The following is a 23,641-nucleotide window of genomic DNA, read 5'->3' on the forward strand; positions in this document are numbered from 1 at the left end:
GGCGAAAGGTTCTGTGTTCCATTAGCAAGCCCCTACAAATGCAGTCCCTCACCGAGGTTTTTATATCAATAACTAAATACCACTAACCTTTACAAGCTACGTGGTAACGTTTTCAGTCCCCTAATTCTGAGTCATTTCAGAAGCAAAGGGAAATTTGAGTTTGTCTTAGAGATAAAAATGGAACTTCAACATTTTGTTGTTAGATATTTAGGCATACAATTATTTTTGATAGAGGAGGAGAAGGAAAGCAGGCTGGATTATGACTCGGTGTACTTAGGAGCATCTAAAGGGCATCAGGAGAGAATCAGGAGAATGCATCAGGCACCACTCCTACACTGATTTTCCCACCCTCTCCTGTGACTGATTGCGAGAGAAAATTCTTTTCTCCCCCTTACTGGCAATTTTACATCTTCTACTCTATTACCCACTGGAATGTCCCTTGGAATTCCACCCAGGATCCAGAAGTTAAAGAGTCTTGATCTTGATACTAGTGAAACTTGTAAGCAAGATAAAAGTATTTCCGCACATATCTTCTGAGCATGCACAAAAATGTATACAGGCTAAGATGATATAATGCTCTTTAATTTCTGTTAAGATAAAAATGTGGAAATAACCAAAAATAAGTTACATAAAATAGCAGTTGGAGGTTAGTATTCATGTCAGAGGTGGTCTTGTTCTGTTTTTTTTTTTCTTTTTTCCTTTACCTATAAGCCAAACACCACTAAGCCAGAAACCACCAACCAGTACAGTCTCACAGTAACAAGATATTAATAGCCCATGGAAAAATCAACATATAATTTTATATTATGGTACTTACTACAGTCCCTGTATTTTTTTAGTTCTGACCTAACTGTAACACGAGAAAAGGCAGTGGAGTGACATGCAAAAATGTATGCTCATTTTAATTCATAATATATTCAAAGTATTGTTGGTAATTTTTCATATGATTTGTTTTTAAGGAACTCTCCCTTCAGTCTTTAATTACAGAAAGCTAGGAATTTTACATAAAAATGTTCTTGTTGTTGTTGCTTTTCATTTAAACAAACCTATCATCCTTTAATCCACAGAGAAGTATATAATAATCCCGACTGTATATAAAGTGACTTTGAGATTGTGACCTATCTCATACCTCCTGAGGGGGCTGTCTATGGGTCTGCTGTCTCTACCGCTAGTTATATAGGCTCCTCTCACACGCGACCTCTTTTTTGTTTTGCCGTTGTTGTTTTTGCATGCATAAGTAAATACACAAATGTTTTCATTAGATAGCAGAGAACACACTTGCACGGGCCTTGGAGGAAGTCACCCACGTACTTACAGGCAAGTAGGCATCTTCAAAATAGGTGCCTAAGCACTTCACTGGTTTTACTTTAAATGACTAAGGTTTGTATACGTTGTAATGGCCGAAAACCTGAACTGGGTTGAAGCATGCCTAATGCCTAACTTGTTCTTCTTTTTTACGTGTGATCTATTGTTCCCTGCCACATCTTTTACCGTTGCCCCTTCTTGCGCAGATTCCCTTTGGCATCAATGACTTGGAATCACCTACTGCTACGTTTCCTAATGCTTGGGTTTTTTAATTATGTTGATCAATCTCTTGATGTAAAATTGCCAAATTCAGCAACAATAAAGGAATTTTCTGGTTAAAAACTTGAAAAGACCTTGATCTGCATGTGACTAGCCTGGTCGTCTTCTTGTAGAGGTATGCAAACAGCTTAGCAAACTTTCAATCAGTGTCTCTCAGCCATTGCCTCTTGGAAGGACTGAAGCCAGTTCAAAAGTGCAAAGTTCTTCCCTGATTTTGGGACTGTTAAAATAGCAGAAAAAACATCAAGCAAAAGAGAAGGAATACAGACACAGCTCCTCCAAAAACTCTCCCTCTAGCAATAAAAAGCGAGCTTGAAAGGAAGAATCCACTCAGCAGGCGGGATTTAGAGGATAAGATGTTATACATATAAAACCATTCTCACAGGCCAGCCAAGAGCTGCACTCAGCATGCAAAGGTAAAGTTTTAGGTCAGAGCAGAAATGTCAGAACTTTTCAAGAATTCTGGATATTCCAAGTGATTCCATGGAGCCTGATAACGTGAATCCTGACCAGGGCTGAATTGCAGGCTTGCTCCTAGGACTCCTTGGGACTTAAGGATGCTTTGCTGCTGTTTGTATTCTGATCCTAAAATGAGATTAGACACTTGGGAAAACACTGTGTTAATCTACTGCACAGTGATTCACGCTGGTCACCAGACTGGAGTGAAGTCCTGCTGAAAAGCTTTAAAACTAGGCAACAATATTGGAAGCAGAGCCAAACCAGCAGTGTTATTTCTAAGGCTGAGGGCTCTGTTCCAAAACTACTGTCTCCTCTTCTCAAGCAGCTTAGTCTTCAAAAGAGGTCCATTTAATACTAAAAATTACCATGATCTGAGGGTCAATAAATCTTTCTTTTTTTAAGTGATAAACCACAAAGTGCCCCATGATTTGATCTACTTCATGTTGCCATGGAGTTTGTCATCTTCTTTTTTTCCACATACCCAAGTATTTCATTCTGCTCTTTCCTTGAAACTTGGAGGATTTGGGTTTCTCCTTCTCCCAAGATAGTTATCGTTGGCCAGTGCATCAAACAACTTCTTCTAGTGAACTCCAGCCACAGAACAAATACACCACCTACCAAACCAAAGGCGCCCTCTTCAAATCACAGTCCCATTTGGCAGCCAGTTCCTCTCATACCATTATACCCGGAGCAAACTATAAATCTTTTGCCTTGGACACTACTCACTACCTCAAGCGCATAAAACTAGCTATTACAACAATCTTAGTAAAACGATCAACTGCTAGAAAGGGATTGTGCTGTAGGTGCAACACATTTCAAAGAGATAGTTTCATATAGCTCCATCTTTGTTTTTCAAAATTCAAGAGCTTCCATCTAGCAAGCTTGAAGCCGTTTCTTTTTTTTTGTATCTGCTAATGCTTTTTTTCTGTTTTTTGTCTCTCTTGCCTGTTTTTTGTTTTGTTGTTTGGATTTTTGCTTTCTTTGCCTGTGTGGTCTCTTGGATTCCTTGTGAGCTCAGAAACATACCTTACCATTTGCAGGAACTGTCACCACACGTGATTCGGTGTCAGGAAGAACCTCACCATTGCTGCCTTAGGTAAAATGTAGATATGAAAATGCCAGGCAAAATTCATATCTGTCAAGATCAAAATGTCATTGAATTGTCACAGGACTTTGTTTAACACTGAATGGTTTTTGTCTTCAGATCAGCTTAAAAGGAATTCTTGATGCTATTGAAGGTGTGGGGAAGCAATAATTCCTCCTAACAACTTCTCACTGTAAGCTGCTTGAAGAGCTATGCATGGAAGGGTGCTTTTTTTTGCTTTTGTTTTTTTCCCCTCCTTATTGAAAACAAACCTTTCTTCTACTCTACTGGTATATGCTCAGTTTAAAACACATTTTGAACTGCATTGCTCCATACTATGCATTGGAATTGAGAATTTGATATAGTCTACAACATGGTAGATTATTCTAATCCAAATCCTGGTTTAGTACAGAAGCAAAAGTTTCAGCAAAGCACTTAAAATGATAATCCAAATGGGGTGATTTTGGATTATATGCACAGAGCTTTCACAGCAGTTCTCAAAAGGCACCAGCGTGTCCCAGGCAGCTTCACACCAAAGGCCATATTCGGCTGTTTGTAACCTTCGTCCCCACTTGCAGTGCTCCAAAATGCTTGCTACTGCTGCCGCCTTGGTAATATGTGGGAGTGAGAGAGGAGGGAGGGCTTTGAAGTATTTGCTTATAAATACTTTATCTCCATCTCCAGGGCTGTGCAAAGCTGCATATGTTACTTTTCACTTTCTGAATTTGGTTTGCATCCATTTGATTGCTCACATGCTTTCTACTTTGAGGTAGTTTTGCTGCCTTTCAAGTTACTTGGGGAAAGATATTTTTTTTTTTTTTTTTCCCTCCCCGCTGCCATCTGAGATCCAGCTAACAAGAAATCCTTTGCTACAGGGCAAGAGTGAAACTTCATTAAGGCATAATTTCTTTTCCACAAGTGTAGCAGGTATAACCACACTGCTTTCCTCCTAAGGCTCCCAGCCCTGAGAAAGGGAAGAGGCTAGCCCCAAAGGACTGCATTTCTTGGGCTGCTATAACTTAGATTGAAGTCCTCTTGTCAGAAGGAGAGAAGTGACTTAAAACATCTATTTTTTTTTTTTTAATCTCTCTCCTTTCAAAAGCAATGCAAAAGCTCGCGCTGTGTGCTTTTACAATCAGACTGAGCGGGGGAACTTGTCCCTACACAGGTAGCATAAACATCAACAAGGTATTCTTACTGCAGCAAGTCCCAGATTCAGGTCTGAAGATAAGGTGCTTTCTTGTCTTGCTTGCTTTTGTGTACTCTAGCAAACCTTCCTGGAGCTCACGCTTAGCCACAAACAGAGTGGAGAGCTTTTGCTCTTCCTAAGCAGAGTCTTTGGAGGGAGGCTGAAGCGACTTTACTGACAAATTTAAGAAACTGTAGGAAATTGGTGAAAAAAGAGGCAATTCACATAAATGTCCTGTCTAAATTAAATGTAAGAGTACAAGATTTGCAGAGGAAATCAAAGTCTGAAAAAGTAATTACACTTGTTTAGATTAAATACATGACAGTATTTTAATAAACAAGCAAAACCTCTGGCTGATATATTTCTCAGCCTTTCTCTTATTTTATGCCTAAAATTAGATGTCTTTTCTTCTCAGTTCCATAATCCCAATAAATTAACCTGTCCAAATAACACATGCACAGGATAAAACTATACCTTTGATTTTGATTACATTGCTTATGGTTGCAATTTAGGTAGCCTTGATTCCAGACATTGCTGTTCCTGGGGACTTGGGCACCCTTAAACTGCTGAGAAAAATCTCAGTTCTTACATGGATCTCATTAAGTTGTTGGTTACAAACAGATAAACTTATCTTTTTGTCATAGTTGTTGAAAAATGACTTAGAAACATAACTTTGCAAATACGGTGCTGTGTCTATGGTTTATCACCACTCTTTTATAGGGACTATGGACATATGCTATTGTAACCTGGAAGAATTTGGTTGTGAATGGGATAGGCTCTATCTGTAAATACAATTCCCAGACATTCAGCAGAACTACAGGAAACATTATGTTCACTGAACTGTGACATAGATACAGCAAAACTGATGCTATTAAGGCAATATGATTTCTTGAAGTGCTACAAATCAGCAACTGAACTCATATCTCCTATGACAAACTTGATATAACAACAATAGCTTGTCAGCAGAAATACCTTGCTCACTTATCCAGTTCTAGGTAGACACTATATTGACTTCATATTATGACTTCAAGATGACCGCAGAGCATTACCACACTTTAGTAGCAGCTCTTGGCATTAAAACAGAAGAAATAATGCTAAAATAATGGGTTGTGATAGAATGTGAAATGTAAACAGAGCGGAGCATCCTGCCAAGGAGAGTCACCCTCCCTGCTTGCAGGTTCCCTTCGACAGGAGTACAGAAGTACTTGGCCAATGCGATAGACGATAAGGCTGTACCCAACCCATATTGCCACAGTCATGGGGGATCAGGAGCAAAACAGATGTAAAATGAAGAAAATTTTTAATATTTCAAATTTAGATTACTAAACCAAAAAGTAATTCTTAATTTTGCTTTGACTATGGGTATCGTCACACTAGTAGATGACAGGCAGATTTTAAAGCTGTATTTTAGTATGGCCGTTTGAAATACTCTTTAAATGAAGTATATCATACTATGCATGTATTACAGTTATAGCACATGTAGAATAAATGTGTTATAAATCATTGAGATGAATCTTAACAAAGCAAGAAGCTTGTTGACAATGGCAAAAAACCAAAGTGTATCTGAAGTGGTGCTGTTTCTCCACTTCCATATCCTTATACCCTTGCGCATGCAATTTAGTGGCATAAATGAAACTTTGGAGGAGCTGTTTTTCAAGTAGTCTGGAGCTTCTGGATTTCTGAAAATCATGCTTTTAGAAACGTGGGATTCTTTCCACACATCCTTCTGGAAAGTTCATTGTTCCTAATTTAAAAACCACAGCAGCAGCAGCCTTATGGATATGCGTGACAGCCCTTCTGTGTCTTTCTCCTCCTCCTTCCAGTTTGTAATTTTTGGACTTTCCTGCTCTTTCCTCACTCCTTAGCATGATTTTTTTTCCCTATGCCCAGTCCTTCCAGAATCACACTACAGAAGTCAGTGTAGTATCCCTTTTTTGGGGGGAGGGAGGGGGCAACGGGAATGTTCTCCACAAACTCCAGCCTATTACGTTTTTCTTGGAGTTCCACTGGTTTCTTTTAAGTAGAGCTGTCATCAACACTTGCTAAGCTACAACACCCTAAAGACTCACACAGTGAGTTATAATACATGTTTTCTATAAATCATGCAAAGATGCCCAAGCACTCCTTGTAATGCTTGTTTACATACCTTCATGCACGCACCTAAATACCTATGTGTATATACACAAAACAGAAAATTCATCAAAAAGTATAGAGATGAAGGCAATTCCTGTATAATGTTCTTTTTGAAGTTCTTTGGTTGAAAAGCATGTAAATATATGAGCCGGTATGTTGGAAGATGGGAGCATGTGCCCACACCTGTTAAGTAAGTGGGAAGTAGTGTCATCTAGTGGCTAGCTCAAAGCTAAAGGGGACAGGAGCTGTAATTCAGTATATACTAACAACATTTTTAATTCTTGTGTTGCTGTACTGTGCAACTTAGAGGGAGGAATTTTTATTTATTGTCTCTCATTGATTCAGCTAGATAACAGGGGAAAAAGTAAAGCCAGTTGCAGAACCATAAACTGAAATATCAGAAATATGTGAACTCTGTTCAGATGAACACCTTCCTTTTTTGCATCCCATCCAATGTTTCCCTCTGATGGTGCAGACCTCTCGAGAGAATATTCACAGACCTTCTGCCCACCCTCTTCCATACCAGGTAGCTTGAAAACAGCTGTGGCAGGACACTGGCACGCTACCGTATAAAGAGGTAGATTAATTTACGGTCGAAACTTGTAGTAATTGAAGTTCATTCGGTTTCCAAAAAATGTAAGAATAGACAAGTCTTTATATGTGTAGCTGCTACTTATTCTTTCCTCTTCCGACAACATGATTGTTAGAAATGACATCCTCACGTAGTCTAAAGTACTCTTTAGTATCACTTCTGGATTCAGGAAAACATGGACTTGAGCACTTGCTTGCAAGTGAAGGAAGTGGTGGTGTTAAGCACGTACTTAAAGCTAAGTGTGTGATTAATTTCTCTGTAGATTTGGGATTTCTAATATGAATGAAGTACTGTAATCTGCCTATCTGCTCTTAAATTTTTGTCAAAAGACTTAAAGCTGTAATTTGCAGGTATTTCTTATATAAAAATAGCTTTTATGTTAACACTCTGCAGTTAACTCGTACATGGATGCAACATCATTGGTATTACTATTTGCTATGGAATTGTAATTAGTTTCACCCATTACAGTTTCATCTATTAAAATGCAAGAAACTAAAATCTACTGAAACTGCTGAATGAAGGGCTAACCCTATTAGAAAGGAGCAGTTATAAACAGGACTTTTCCAGCTGCCCTTGCTAACAGGCAACTCTAAAATAACAGTGATGCACGTCTTAAGTTTCTGCTAACAAAGCTGATTTCTGACCAGAAGGCTAGAGTATTCTTTTTCATCTATTAAGCCCTGAAAGTGACAGTTCTTCTTCATATCCCTAATATTTCCTTTTCAGCTCACCAAGGCCAAAATGTCATCTTTTCTTGTAAAACAAAAAATCAAAGCCAAATGGTTAAAATGCAAAGTTTTGGTTAAACAAACAGTCAGTATTTCAGTGGTTTTATCTGCAGCCTGCAGAGCAACTAAACAAAGCCAAGATATTGTCCATCTCTTTGACAGACAAAGAGCCTCAGAGGTCCAGAATGACATGCCCGGGGCTGGCACGTGATTAGAGTAATTAAATTAAATAGCAGGAAACATGTTTTCCATATGCCATTGCCTGGCCACACACAAACTGTAACAGTAAATCTTTTATATTACATTGGTTCAGGGAAATGTATAACCATTTTAAAAATGCATAATGCCCACAAAAATAAAGTTAAAGGGAATATAGTAGCGTACTTACCAGGCTCCCTGGCTTTGGTCATTGGCCTGAAATGCCAAACAAGTTCATTCCTTATTTATTTATTTTTAAAGGTGCAGCTCAAAATGCCCTGAGCATGTGAACATTCAGGAAGAATTACTGGGTTTATACTGGAGGGTAGTGCTGATGCTCTGATTCGGAGGAGAAAGATAAAATCCTCCCCGTAAAGTTAAGAGAAACATCTTGGCTATCTTACAAACTGAGATCATCACATATTTATGTCAGTCTTTTGCAATAATTAAGCCCCCCAAACTTGTATTAAAGAGGAAATTTTGTTTCAGTTCTGTTTTCCACAGCAATATGAACTCAAATTACTTTGTTTTCGTGGCCAGTTGTTAGAAAAGACAGCAGGTTGATCCATGCTATAATACAGTTAGAAGAATTGCTAGTCAGTGGGATCATCTGTCATCCTTGAATTTACTTCTCACTGCACTATTAAGATCAACTAGAACACTTGCTAATCTATTCCTGACTCATCTTTCAGTGGTTGATAATGCCAAATCAAATCACTGGTATTTCTGTTTTGTTATGTTTTTGCACAATGGGGAAAAGGCTGCAAATCAGTTTGGAAGGAGCTATTAATCAGTGAGGTCACTGGTTTAAATGTCCAGTCCTTGAGATTTTTAGGAGATGACATACAGGAACATTGCCTATAAATGACAAATGCTGAAGACTGCAAAATGCTCTTTAGCACGAAAAGAATTAAGAATTTGGGGAAAACCATCTCAGCACATGAAAACCTGTCCATGAAAATAAATTAAAATTTTATCTCACTGTTTTCTGGTGAAATATATACTGGATAATTTCATAAGCATTTTAGATATTCTGTCTTCACTTTATCTATCTCCTTGACCCAGACTGCTCAGATAAGAAACAACAGAAACTTCAGTGCTTCCAATTTCAGGTCTCGCACTGAGCTATAGTATTAAGTTTAGTAATTGATAATAATTCAATGAACTCAAAGTACTAGCTTCTAGCTGGAAAAATAAATGTCTATTTATCTTTAAAAAGTAGTGTAACAAAGATGATAGAACTTTGATACTCTTGGCTCAATCTTCAGCAGTTACAGTATTTCTCAAGCTATTGAAGTGAGATTCAAGATGTAGTCAGTATGGAGAATTAGGAATTGGGACTTTATTCTTCTATTCCTTTGAATGTTTTCTTTACCAGCTAATCTCCATTATTCGATCAGGAAAACTTGTGTTTAACAGTGAATCTAAAATAATTAAAGGACACAATGACAGGAAGGTGAAAACCAACAACTCATGTTGGTAGTTGCTGGCAGAGTTTTTTTTTTTTAAACACAATTTCTTTAACTGTCTGAACTCTCCTTTTCTCTGAAAGGATCAGTGTATTTCAACTTAAATTGTTTAGCCTGAACTTTCTATAAAATGTGTTAAACTGATCAGTTAAAAGGCAAAGCAGTTAATCCCTTGTTACCATGTTGTCTTCTGAGAACAAAGACAATAAAGTTCATTGCAACAGGTAGAAATCTGGAGCCTCTGGCTGAAGTAATGTTGTCATCCTCAGGAGGGGACAGGGCTACTCTCCAAGCCAAGGAGAGCTCCCAGGCCTAACTACAAGGTGTCCTGGAAGATGTTTTATGGCTGCTGCTTCACTTCCTCTGCCTTCCCTCACCATTACGTCCCACAGCAGTGCCAGAGTGAGGAGGAGACCTCTCCATCTGCTCCACCTGCTACCTGGCTGGCCTTGGCCTCCAGCCGCTGCCCCTTCCCTGCCAAGAGTCAACCCCGCCACGGGCTGGCCAAGCACATATATGAAGCAGCAGTAACTAAAGGTTCGTGGCCCTTCCCGAGAGGATCTCTGATGCCTTCTGGCTGTCAGAAATGGGGCAAATCTGGAGAGCTTGGCAGAGGGGCTGATGCCCCAGGGGGCAGCTGCAGGATGGCCACAGGTGGGAGAAGGAGCTGGGGAAGCTTCTGGTGAGGACTGATTTGCTGAAAGGGAGAAACACTGTGGTAGCTTTGGGCATAATTGTTCTGATTTTGCAAAATATGTTCTTGGAAAGCAGCTCTGCCTTTCACCTTTTGGTGCTTCTCCAGCATCACCCATTTTTAGGGACACAAGCCTCCATTTTGTGAACCACCACAGCTGCTTCAGGGGCACAGAGGTAGTTTAGCCTACAGAGAGAACTCAGTAGCATTTCTTTGCTCTTATAACGCTGTTGTGTACTTAGACCTATGAAAGCATGTGAAATTGGGCCCAGTGCCTTCTGCCAATGTTAAAGAAAGTAATTCAGTTTTGCCCTCAGTGATGCCCTTGGCGAATTACTCAGACCAAAGGACTTGAACAGTTTTGTCTTCCCTGTCCCGGTTCCTATTGCTTGTTCCAAAGACCTTGCTGTAAGCCCTGAGGACCTCCTCCAGCGCAGTGCTTCTCAGAAGCTACGCAGCACAGGGATTGAGTACAGCAGCAGTAGCGACCAGTGGTTGTTCATTGCTAATGCAACGGCACTGTAATAGGGATCTATGAAGAAGGCGATAGGTGACGAGTGGGGTTTGTTTGGTTTTTTTTTTTTGGTAGGGCGTCTTTTCCAGCTTCTTATTTTGCATAGAGTGTCTTGGCTGTGTAGTCAACTGCAAGGCTTGAATCTCCTGGTTTTGGTAGGCCCAACCTCTTGGTTCAATGGCTGAACTTTGTAACACAGAAGAGCAAAATATGTATATATTGGTCATTCTTGATATAAGTTATTGTTGCATTTACAGGATGCTGCAGGTTGAATGGAACTAACGTTGGTGGGATTGCGTCACTCCAACTTGCCAAATCCTCCTCTAGTTCTAAACCCTTCACCTGAAAAGTCTTTTTTTCCCTTTTCAATACTTAGTGTCCATATTAAAGCAGAAGAAAGAAAAAAATAGGAGACACCAGCACTACATGAATAATAACTTCCTGTGCATCAAACATTAAGTGCCCTGTCTTGTGATTTCCTTAATTACTAGCTGAAGTAATCATGCAGAAGAGAGGGAGATACAGTAGAGCTGATCCTAGTAAGATGATATAAAGATATAAATAATGTGCTTTGAGTCTTTTTCTTTCATTAAAAGCTGGAGGGAAAGGGCCAGAGAGGTGAAAGAAGGATTACTTCTTTTACAGGAGGGTCCAAGCTACTATAATAGTGACATTAACTTGAAAGCAGTCAATTGAAATCCAGCTTCTCAGAGAGGACTTGGGAAAAAGAGCAGCCTGCTTGGTTAGGGCATTATCCATCAGCACGGATAAGTAACGGTTCCCATGCTCATTTGCAATCTCTTACTGCAGGAATGAATCTTGCTCCTGTCTCTTTGCTGTTGCTGGTCCTGCGGTGCCTGTGCTTGTGTTCTCAGGCCCTGCCTCAGAAGGGATGGAGATCCTTATGAAAAAACTTGCTCACATAGCACAAAGTGTTACGCTGCATGTATTTTAACTGAAATCATTGGCAACCTTAGTGAGACCTAATTACCTGCAGAAATGGCCAAATCAGAGCTATTGAAGTCAGCAGGTGTCCCTGGGCTGACCTTTGGTGATGGCACCTGTACTCAGCACTGCCATTTTTGTTTTTCGGTCAGAAACACGAGCTGAGAAGCTTTGAAGCTCTCTATGTAAAATCAGTAGCTTCAGAAAACTAAAAATAAAACTAAACTATGCAGAAACTAATGTGAAACTATGACAAAAGACCTGTACAAATGTAGGTAAATGGTGAGAATCAAAAAGGTCTAGAAAGAAAGGAAGATGTCAAGGGATGTGCTTGGGACACCTAAGGCAAGGTATCAAAATGGGTGAGAAATGAGGGAAACCTGATCACCACCTGTGCCTGTGTGCAGTCAGGTAGCTGAATGATGGAGCCATGCTCTCTGATGTGTAGTAACTCTTCAATGTGTATATTCAGTAGAGGAAGATCTAGGAGAACAAGCCTTAGAAGCAGCTGGTCTTGGTAGCTGTTCCTCTGCGCACAGAGGGAAAGCATTTCCCAACCGCGCTTCTGCCCTGTGCTCCTTCTGGGTCTGTTCAATAATAGAGATCTGCTTTAAAAGTCTGCAGGCTATCACAGTGCCCTTGATGGAAGCAAAAGGAAAAGACTACGGAAAGGGTTGGAGACTGAATCCTCCATGCTTCACTAGCTGCTTTACAGAGTACCTGAGCAAAGCCGCCTTAAGTCCTTGCCATCGCTGCGGTGCTGCAATCTCATAGCTGTAATTTTCACAAGACTCTTTGCTGAGGAAATACAGGCAGTGTGAACAGATAGACCTCCTCGGTCTCCTGGGGATGCACAGGTCACAGGCCAGAACGTGAGAGGAGACAGATTACGCATTGCTTTCTGCATTAAAGCACCCATGTCTCAAAGGCATTCAGGCTGAGCTGCTCTTCCAGGACATTAAACAACAGAGCTTTATAAAGATTTAGCCAGCAGTACACACCGAGGTGTGCATTTAGTCACTCCCATATTTTAAGAGAAGGAAGAAAATGAAAACTTGTGTCTGTGTGCATATGTGTGTCTGACAGAGAGAGAGAGAAAAATTCAGAGGTCAAAACAGAATTCTTCCAAAAATGAAGCTTTTAAAGAAGCAGCTTTCCAAGAACACATAATCTTCTTCATGACAACAATAATAAAACCCTGTGCTGTCTGATAGAGGAAATGATAAATTGCCCAATGGTATGAAAGTAGTATCATCTGACTGTCAAAACGTGAAGTGATAATTACTGGGATTTGGACTTAGAGACTTTCAATTCATGCTAGTTATGTACCCCTGATTAAGTAATTTTTGCCTAGTGTTGCCCCAGTGGTCTCCTCACACACTGCTTTCTCTGACAAAAGGGAACAGTAACGAAAGTATCGAGGTGCTATATCATAAGTATCTGAAGGAGGAAAAGCAGCATAAAAAAAAAAATCTTGGATCAAAAAAATAATAGTAGTATCAACAATAGCCTGTGCAGCTATCAGTAAAATGACATATCTTTGTTATATTGTAATGCCACACAGTCAGTCAGACAATTCAGTTCTTGATTCAATTATGTGATAAAGTAAGTCTTATTGACTTCAGTAACTGAAAGTTTACAATAGGAGACACAAACAAAAATAATCATCTCCTTAGTGATCATTAAGAAAGTAGATTTGATACTTTCTGAAAAAAAAAATGGATCATTTTCACATCCAACTGAGAATAATTATTTGCAATTATGCTGACTATTATGCACTTTCACATAGAATTAGCATAAAAAAAAAAAAATTCTTCCTGTGGCATAATTTTTAAAGACCACAGTTAGTTAGAACCTTGATAGAGATGGACAGGCCCTTAAGAGCAAAGATGACAGAAAGCTGCCTAAATATTCAGACGAGACTTCCCCTCATGTAGATGAATGAAAATTTTTCCCAAAACAAATCGAATTACACAGCTCTTTGCCTGCTGCCTCCATCCAGACAGTCTATGGCTCAAGTTCGATCCAAGACGTCATAGTGCCAGCTTGGGTTATGTAGGGGTTGTACTGGGACTGTGAGCTCACACACCTGGGGAAGGGCAGAAAGGTACAAGGTTAGTGCCTGTCTCACTGGCCGCATGGTTAAAGGAGACAACTAAGGTAGCCTACAAAAAAAAAAAAAAAAAAAGAAAAAGTGAATTGAGCTAGTATATATAAAACTGTGGTTGCAAGCTCATTGAGGAGGTAGTAGAAGGCTTATTTCTAACATTGGTCAAAACTTATACTTCCATCTATCTGGCCCTTCACAGCACTTCTCAAGGCCAGACATGTAACGTGCTACCACCTTGGAAGCATGCAGACGGGTACTTTTAGCAGCGTATCCTCCAACTAACCTCCCTTATGTTGCAGGGCTACGTACTGTTAAGAGTTATTACAGTTACTTCAAGACAACTATGGAAAGTAAAAGTAAAACAAATGCACCAAGGGGTCTACAGCCAGATTCAAAACACCTCATTTAATCAGCTAATTAAGGCACTGAATGACTTACAAGTATCTGGTCTGTCAAAACAACTCTAGTGACTAAGGCCCCCATGTCGTCATCACAGAGAATTAGACATTGCTGGATGGTTTCAGGCTACTAAGCTAGTACCCTTTTAACTCTCAGCTGCTGCTGAAGCAGCCCTTGGGGGGGGGGTCTCCGACAGCTCTGCATGCCCACGGGTAGCGGGGACGTTATCCTGTATGGGCTAGATGAGTTATGGGGCCAGAATCAAAGCAAGCAGGAGTGCGACACGAGCTCAGCAAATGGGGACCAGAAACCAGGACACGCCTAAAGGATGCCCCTGCCCCAGTCCTGTTTGTGTGCGTGAGTGAGCACGGCCGAGAAACCCAGCCTTTCCGATGGCTGTGAACTTTGAGCTAATTGTATTTTTTTGTCTTTAAATCTAATTCCAAATTAGGCTGAGTTAAAAGAAAAAAAACCAAAAACCCAAATGCAAAGCACAAAGTCTACCAAATGCAAAGCACAGTGTCTAACAGAGTGGTAAAATTCCACAAAAAATTGCTGGGATTATTGCCCTAGCACAGAGAAGATAATTTTATCCAGGATTCTCTTCTTCTGTTTGCCTGAATAGTAATTAAGCATATGATGTTCTAAACTATATTCCTCCACTCAGAAACAAGGCACAGGAGTCCTGCTTCCTCCCAGATGATGGGAACTGCATAAGGAAATCAGAAACTAAACAAATAAATGAAAAGCAAACAAACATCTCTTAAGTGGATAAGTAGGACATGCTGCTAGTGGGACAGAATACAATAAGGAAATTAACTTGGCTTAGCTAATTTTGGCTGTCAATTGTGAAGTGTTCATAAGGGGGAGAAATAAGTAAACAGTTTTAGATTGGTGCTTGGGACTAATGTTTATAGATTTTTACCTCAGAATGCCAGTGAAGATAAAAACAGGGTATAGTTGGCTTAAGTAACATGGAGTAAGTCTTAGTGATCCTGATGATAATGAAGATGGAATGAAGACAGTGCACAAATGCATTGCTGAATAGGAAGGATGAGTGGTGGTAGTGCCAGGAGCGCTCCTGCTTTGCTGAGGCATTCAGCTTTCAATCCTATTTTGTTAATACCAGGACATGAAAACAAGGTTAGCATTACGGTATCTACATTCCAGTAATCTGTGTCTGTCTTGAGTATATAAATATTATGAAGCATTTTCCCTCATTTATTTTCCCTCATTTACTAGTAATTACTTCTAAATTGGCAGCTGTACTGGCTTTATTTTTTGGACAACAAGACAGAATGAGCATCTATTGTTCCAAAAGAAAAAAAAAAAAAAAGAGATGCACAGCTTTCCTGGAAAAGATAAAGTTTGTGAATTGTATTAAATTATGATTGTTTTCTTCATTATGGGTGCTTTGATGCATGGTAAACAACTCATTTAGAAAAAAAAAATCTAGGTGTAGCATTCAAACCAGGAATGTTGTAAATTAAAAAAATTTATGGCTGCTCTTCTAATTCTGACATGAGTATTTAAACAAAAGGCATCTCAATAAAATCACTGTTGAAAGCATGATTTACTTACAGGCACAAAATTCCATATACATAATAATCAACAGGGCAAACATTATAATGTTATACTGCTAATGCTAGTTAAGTTTCCTAACCTAAAACTTGACTTTTTATCTTTTTTTTTTTTTTTTTTTGTGTATGACATTACTTGGCTGTTATATCACTGAAAATAATTAAGTTTGATTTACGAAAATATTTATACTTAGCAATGTAAGTATGTGAAAGAATTTTATTTTAGTTAAAATTATACCTGAATCTAAGGTGTTAAGAGCCTTTGCAATTTAAAAGAACAGTTCGAAGAGCTAGAATGCATCAATTTTCTGAACTCTCTTGGTGGTAATAATTCATGTACTTTAGCAACAGAGATGGGTTTGCAGTACAAACTGTTTCTCTCTATAGATCTGAAGCAAAGTTCAGGAAATGTCACAAAGCTGTAAAGTGTTTAACATCACCAAGGAAGCGCTTTGGTGTTTCTCTAAAGTAGGACTTCACTGCCTCATGCAATTGCTTTAAAGTCTGCAAAGTTTGAGGGTTCCTTCCTCCCCAACATATCTACAGGTGGACTCTAGTTTTGGAAAGGTCTTGAGGAATATCAAAGAGGTCAGTATAAATTCAGTTTCAGCTCAGCACCTCTTGGGTTCTAGGCAGGTTTTAGAAGTGTCATGGAAATGATTTTGGTTCATTATCCAAATTTTGGATAATTAGGAGCCAAGAAATTGGGATTTGCCTTTACCTTTCCTGTATGGTACAATATATGTATGAGCACGTGTTGAAGACAGATGCCATGATGGGAAAATGAGCATGCATCAATACTATTTCCACATTCACTAAAACTTATAATGGCTGATGTAGGATAAAACAAGAGACCAAAAAAAGACTTTGTGTAATCATTGTAAGAATCGTGTAATAAAAACCTTGCTCCTGAAAGCTTGAATTGTTTCAACAACGTGTAGTAAACATATTTGGTTATACAAAGCAAAAGCACAACTAAGTTATCAACTTTACACAAAGTCAGATATCTGAAAGGGGATCTTTTAAAAAAAAACTTTATTTGAGAAAGGAAGAGACTTATATCAGAAGGCAAAAAAAGGGAACATACAAACAGAATATATTTACAACACAAAACAAGAGATCACCTCTAAGGGTGTAAATTATAATAAATACAGTAGATTTAAAATGTAAGAGACATTTATCAATTAGAAATGTGGTGTTTTAAACCCAGTTTTCCTTTTCACTGGTTCCAGGTAGTTTCTCTATTTTAATTTTATCCAAATTTGAAAGATTCTGAAATTAAAGTTCACTAATGTATTGGGGCTTCTCACCTGAATGACATTATAAAAATATCTTTTGTCCTTTGTGAATACATGCCTTTGAAGTGCTATTGTACAAAAGTCTTCTCATTTGCAAGTTTCTCCCCAAATAAAATGTATTTTAAAAGATGCACTATCCCTTTTTGATGAGGCTGAAGTTAGGTTTCAAAGAAAATTAAAATTATACATAATGGGAAAACCATATAATTTCATTTTTATATGCTTCACTTTTTGAATGTGATTTTTTCATCCGAAGTGGAGAAAGATTTCTGTTCAAATATGAAGCACACATATAAATCCCCTGTATTTTCTCAATTAATAAATCTTTCCTATCTAAGATGATCTTTATGTTTCAGGAGGCCTTTCATTTTATAGCAACTATTTACTCATTTGTTTGGAGAGCTTCTAGGAAAAAAGATAATGTATCTTTAGAAGTTGCAACATTTTATAAGAGATTGAATAGTAGTAGAGCATAATGTAAACAACACATCCTAATAACATATTTTGGAACAGTTTCTACATTTGGCAAAACAGCTATCTCTTTTGAAACAGGATACTGCACCTTAAAATACCTCAGCTTTAGAAATATAAATATTTTTAATAGAAAAAAAACCTGACAAGGATTCCAGGTCAGTTTGGGATTATCCATATTAAAGGGGATGTTAATACAATGAATCTTTAACTAGCTTAACAAAAGTAAACCTATAAAACAAGGTAAACATATCAAAAGGGAATATGAAGGAAATGTTTCACTGGAAAGCTTCCTTAACAATTTCCCTACTCGCTTTGTTATTTTCTTTGACAATAAATCAATTCATAGAGTGCCTTTAAAAACAGAGGGAGCGCTGCCCCGTCCCCGTCCGTCCCCCCCCCCCCCCGCCCCGCATTCCTCAGCACATGAATCACTTGGGCTTCCTGTTTCCATAAGGCATTTCCTGTCCCCCCTCCCAAAATCACTTTTCTGCAGGAGAACAGCGGGGACCTGACAAAGTATCGACTTAAATAAACAGGGCCTTCCACTGCATCCAGCCTGGCTCTGCCTGATTTTACAGCAAGGGAAAGGGACGCCAGCTCGCTGGCTGTACGCACGCACCGCGCTTTTCAGCTTTGGTGAAATGCTCGCCGACAATCTGAAGTTTCCGTTTGCCAAGCTGGCATTTTATGCACAGTCGTTATTTTAGTATTTGTCCATGAGACCTAGCGGTAAAGGTTATGCGATATTGTATGATTAGTCTTTATTTAAAAAAAAAAAAAACCCAAAAAAACCAAAACAAGTGACAGGATATCAGATGATAGTGATAACAGTTCTGTGCTTTTCCTGCAATATCCTAAGAACTGACTGGAATCTAATGCTGCATTTTGCTTCTCACCAGTACTTGCATCTGCTTCATTTAAGGATGTCTCTCGGACAGTATCATCAAATAAGACAGAATGAAATGTTAACTAAGGAGTGCAAAAAAAGAAAACAATGCAATTTTCAAACAGTGCCTTGCCTTGCCTCTTTACATCCACCTCGTATTCCTCTCAACATTTTACTTTATACACCAGCCTGGGACCACTGATATAGCAGTCAGTACCTGTCTACTGGGGAAAAAATATCCTAACATTAACAGTGTTCAAGACTACAGTATGATACAGTATATACAGACAGCTGAAAGCAAAAGTCAGAGGATTCAAAGTCAGAGAAGAATGTTTCATCAATCAGGTCTGGAAACTAATTCCAGCAATTGCTGATCTCAACAAGCTAGGTGATACGAGTTCTTTTTCACTAGAACTAAGCGTAATCCTGGCTAATACAAAGTCTATCAGCTATGATGCAAAGATTTATGTGGAATAATTGACTGCAACAGGTATTTTCTCAATTAGTGGCCATAAGGATGAGCTTCACTATGTTTTCAAGTGTGCATACAACACTTCTGCCTTTGTTAGACTATTTGAACAGTAAATCAGGATTTGCTAGATCAGTGAATAGAAACACAGTTGCTTATCAAAGCCTAGAAAATGTACGTGATGTTCAGATAATAACCTTAATTACAAATCCTGGAGCTAAATCTTTGCCTATTACCTGTTGCATAAAAGCAGCTTGCTCCCCAGATTCCATTTGCTGGGTTTGAACATCCTCATCACTGTCCGGCGGCTCCTCTTTGACTTTCACAGCCCCCACCTGCTGTCCTATTCTGTCATCCACACCAGCACTGCTGCTCTCAGCCCTAATGCTGGCATCGCCGGCGGGAGCTCGCTCTTCCTGCATCGAGTGATCGCCGTGAAGCTCTTCTTCAGCTTCCTCCAGGTGACTGCCAGGCTGCTTGAGCTGCTCAATGGACTTAGAGAGCATCTGGAAAGAGAAAGGGGGGGGGAACAGCTATTGACTCCTTTCACTGATGCCAAACACCGAGAAGTAGTAGATTTGCGCCGACAAAATTAAAGCTTCTGCAGCAAAACCAGGTAGCTACGCATCGCTAAAATATTAACGTACAGGGGAAAAAAGAACTAAAGTTCCTAAGCAAAAAGCCAGTTGTTATTCTGCAGTAGAAAATACCACATTTGTTGAGAGTGCTACACAGTAATACTAAACTAAAAATAAGGCAGAATAATGAAGACATTACACATCTGCTACGCTGTTACAGCTGGTAATCAAGAGGAATTAGTCTCCCTTCATACTCTTCAAACATAACTGCAGAAATTAATTTAACTATATTACAAGTCATTTTCCACAACACAAAATAATAAAAGAACTCTAAGAAGTAAGAAAATTATTAATCCGGTTAATATTTTGCTACAAGCAAATTAGGGAATATTCACACAAGCTTCTCTATCAATTAAAGTATGAAGGCACTACAAGTTGACAAAGGAGCAGCGAAAAAGAGCTGCTGTCACCTCTCCTGTGGCACAAAGAGACTACAAGTATGTCTGTCCATGACTGGAAAGACTTTAGCTTTTGTCGTGCACGGTACAGGTATCCCTGTTTCAGCCGTGATGATACAACACAGATACCCAGACCATACTGGTTTCACACCATTAACTGCTATTGTAAAGCTCTGCTGAAGTACCAGATGCCTGCGTGTTGCAATCAAGTATAGTTTATGTTTTAAGATGCAGTAAATATATTCCAAAATAGCCCAAATATAATCCAAAAAGCCCAAACTGAAAAAAAATCGCTGCTTTGCTGAAAGAGACACAAATCATACACGTGAGTAAGCATCTGCAGGGTCAAGTGAGTAATTATCATTTACTCAACAGGCCCACTTGATCTCAAGCAAATATTGATTTGTATCACCCAGGTCAAATATACTGAGAGGGGAAAACCCCCCAACTTTACCATTACTCTTATATACGTCCCTCTTCCCATCTGCCCTCCCCTCTCCCCCCAACTCTCAACTCTTCAAACCAAGTTGTAGCTAGTGCTATAATGCTGAGCTACTGGATGGCTTCAGTATATCCATTCTGTCACAAACCATGGATGGTCTAGTTTCATTCTGCTTGCTAATGCATATAGAAAAATGCCACCCTAGTGAAGGGCAGGTTTGTCATGTAATCAAGAAGCTACAGCCGGATTCAGGAACTCCCAAAAAATCAACAAGAGGAGTTGAAAGATCTGTTTGTGGAGTTCCAGTTGATGCTCTGATGTGTAAGCGCCACAGCAGTGGAGAAATAAATTCCACAGTGGAAGTCTACAGGCTTCGGTCACAGCAAACCTTAATTTTTGGGACGTAATGGGAGTATAATGGCTTACTAACAAAGAAACAAACAAAAAAATCCCTTTTCATTACTGTAGTAACTGGCAAATCACAACACATGTATCCTGCATGCTGCAGGTGGCATGCTCTAAGCCGGGGAATCCTTACTACTGCAACTAATGCGGAGTGTCTCCATTTATTAAGTAGCATCTGGAAAATTTCTCAGATCAAACCCATAAATCTTTTCCAGTTGTTCCTCAGGGGATGACGCTGACCAAGGCGGCACTGAAGCTAACTATGTGTGTTCAGCTCGGGTACACTCCTCTCTGTCGCTCGGTTAAACATCTGTGGGTGAGCCCTCTCTCTCCTCAAGCAGGGAAAGAAAGGCAGGTCTGGCTGCTTGGCTGGCGGCTAGCAAACAAATGCAAGCTGAAACATCTGTGTGACAGATAATCATATACAGCTACGAGAGTCATGATGCTGATCCATCTGTAAACCATTCCATGTGCCAGTTACTTGACATCAGGTGGGTTATTCTGGAGGGAAAGCCAAGAGAAAATGAGTGCATGTCCGCAGCAAAGTTAAGACACATATTTAGCTCATTACTGCTCTCCTTTCTTTTATGCTTTTTCACTTTTATGTCAGGCTCTTTCTTCTTCACGCTGCTGTATGGCACAGATCTGCTGCTGAGCTTTTTGAGGCAACACATGATGGCCTGCAGTATATAATCTATACGTGTAACACCTTCAAACGCTTTTTGCATGTAATCAGTGGAGTGATACAAGCACGCGTAAGGGGGCTGCGGAGACTGGAGTGGTATTCGCGTGCATTTCGGTCTGCAGTGTTCCTCTTCTGGGGCCCGCTCCCACATCATGGAAGTCAGCAGGCGATTTGCTCTAGACTTCGGCAACAGGAGGAGCTAAACAAATTAAATTTTCTAAAACTCTGTGAAATGAAAGTCTTTCTATATTCACACAGTAGATTTTACAAAGTGCATTCATATTATCATCGTTACTGCAAAATCTTTTTTAAAACAATCCTTTATGTTGTGAGTTAACTAAGCCTCAGGCAAGGGGCTATGAGGCACTATAGTCATCTTCTCTCGTATGATAGCGCATGATAAAAACGGGTAGATGGCTTACGTGGGGAGGCAAAAGCCAAAACCCACTCCTGCCGCTCAGTCTGCTAAGCTGCAGCTGACTCATTTCTCCGTATCACCACCATGCTTTCGTATTTGTTAAAGTGGTTTTTAAAGGCAGCTTGGCCCCATCTTATTCCAGTAATTACATTAGTAGCATTACCAGGAGACTATTCAGTTCTCCTAAGTCAGAAACATCTTATTTTATACTATATCTCCTGGTACTACCATGGAAAATTACGTATCTGGAGACATGCAAAGATAGCAGTTTAGAGTCAATATTTCTATCTTATCTCTCTATCTAAAGCTGGATTACATAGCAGAAAATGAGTCCTGAATGAAACACTGCTCAAGTCCTTTCACTGTGCAGCTGGGTACTTCTGCTTACACTTAATGTTTAAATCTTTCACTTTAGATCTCCACTTACCATTTTTTCTGAATTTATCTGTAGGTACAAGCAGGACTTTCTCCTCATTTTAATGCATATTTTTGATTTTGAAAAAGTGATTGCTCAATATGAGTTTTAATAAGACTACATTTTAAAATAATAATAAAACCATGGTTTATTTCACTAATAAATTAGAGTTGTACAGATTGGTCGTCTTTAAGAAATACACATTACTGTTATTGGTATTTCAACTAAAGGAGTCACTCAAAAAAAATGGTTTCATGCTAATGTAACCTATATTTTTTTCCCTTTTATTTTCAGGAAATTAAACTGTAAGGGATACGCATGAGCCAAAGTAAATAGTGGCAGCAGGAGAGGAAGCATTTACAGACATCAAGTCCATTGTATAACTGCAAGAGTCCAACCGAAAAAGACATCAAACACAATCTAACCTGCTTGCTTGTACAGAAAAATGGAAGGCTAAGTATAAATAATCTGGACATTGCAACAAACCATTCGATAAGTCCTTCAGTCACAGCTCCTACCTTTGTTTCTCCTTTGTAATGGTAAGCTCTTTTAAAATACAATATTTAAAATAAAATGTCTTTACAAAAAGAGAAAGCACAAAATCCTTCAACAGCCACCCCACACATTTCTTCCCTTAATTAATTGCTCGTTAATTGTTCATACATGGTGGTTGTTTCTAAGAACTCATGTATTTACTTGCGGAACACACTTTTCCTCCTTCTCCCCTATGGCTGTAAGATTACTTTCACCAGCCATGTATGTTGTTAGGTGTACTGAAACAACCTGGTACCTGCTTACTGTTGCCTCTATTACTCACGTAGTACAATGTTTCTAAGGGACGTATTTATCTTTCAAAATCATTCTTCTGCATTGTGGCTTAAACAGTAGTTCTCAGTAAAGGAGAAAATGCTCTGGGCATTTTTCAGTTCCACACACAGTCAACTGTTGCTGTAGTTTTGGTCAAACAATCCCCTGCTATAAGCAATATCTGAAAGAAGAAATGTGCTACCTCTCACCTTCAAAAGATGCTAGTCAGATGTATAAGCTGGAAAGCCAAAACCTCAGTTGTAATATGTTTAATGAAACTAGATTCATTTACTCCAGCTGAATCTGATCCAGTCTTCTGCATTTCATTAAATATCACTCAGATGTGAATGATTAAACTGGGGTTAACTGTATCTTTTCAATATTCCTATTGACAACAAATAATCTTCCTATTTTTTCCATCAATAAATCAACAGAAACTTCCATATTATTTTTCATTTTTTATTAGCAGATATTGGTCAATTACGATCACCATCCAAAGCACTAATGAATTTTCACTTCTGATATATTTTTTGTCATGGATTTTTTACGTCTCAGTCTTGCTCAGTCACTGGCTCCCTATACAAAGATGCTTTAAACAGACTAGCATCCTGGAATGAAAACAGAAATT

At 39.1% G+C, this 23,641-nt stretch overlaps 1 protein-coding gene across 16 annotated transcripts in view; it reads right to left on the reverse strand.

Moving 5' to 3' along the window:
* Positions 1–23,641, reverse strand: part of HDAC9 (histone deacetylase 9) — a 484,926-nt gene that overhangs the window by 164,258 nt on the left and 297,027 nt on the right. For 12 of the 16 annotated variants that reach the window (XM_054816940.1, XM_054816933.1, XM_054816932.1 and 9 more), the window contains one exon: positions 19,042–19,311. In XM_054816940.1, coding sequence (XP_054672915.1) covers positions 19,042–19,311 — 270 coding nt within the window. Of the gene's footprint in view, positions 1–16,698; positions 19,312–23,641 lie in introns of those variants that run through there. The other 4 variants (XM_054816943.1, XM_054816942.1, XM_054816941.1 and 1 more) reach the window with 1 other exon arrangement.

The sequence above is a fragment of the Grus americana genome, chromosome 2 (assembly GCF_028858705.1).
Source record: "Grus americana isolate bGruAme1 chromosome 2, bGruAme1.mat, whole genome shotgun sequence".
NCBI lineage: Eukaryota > Metazoa > Chordata > Aves > Gruiformes > Gruidae > Grus > Grus americana.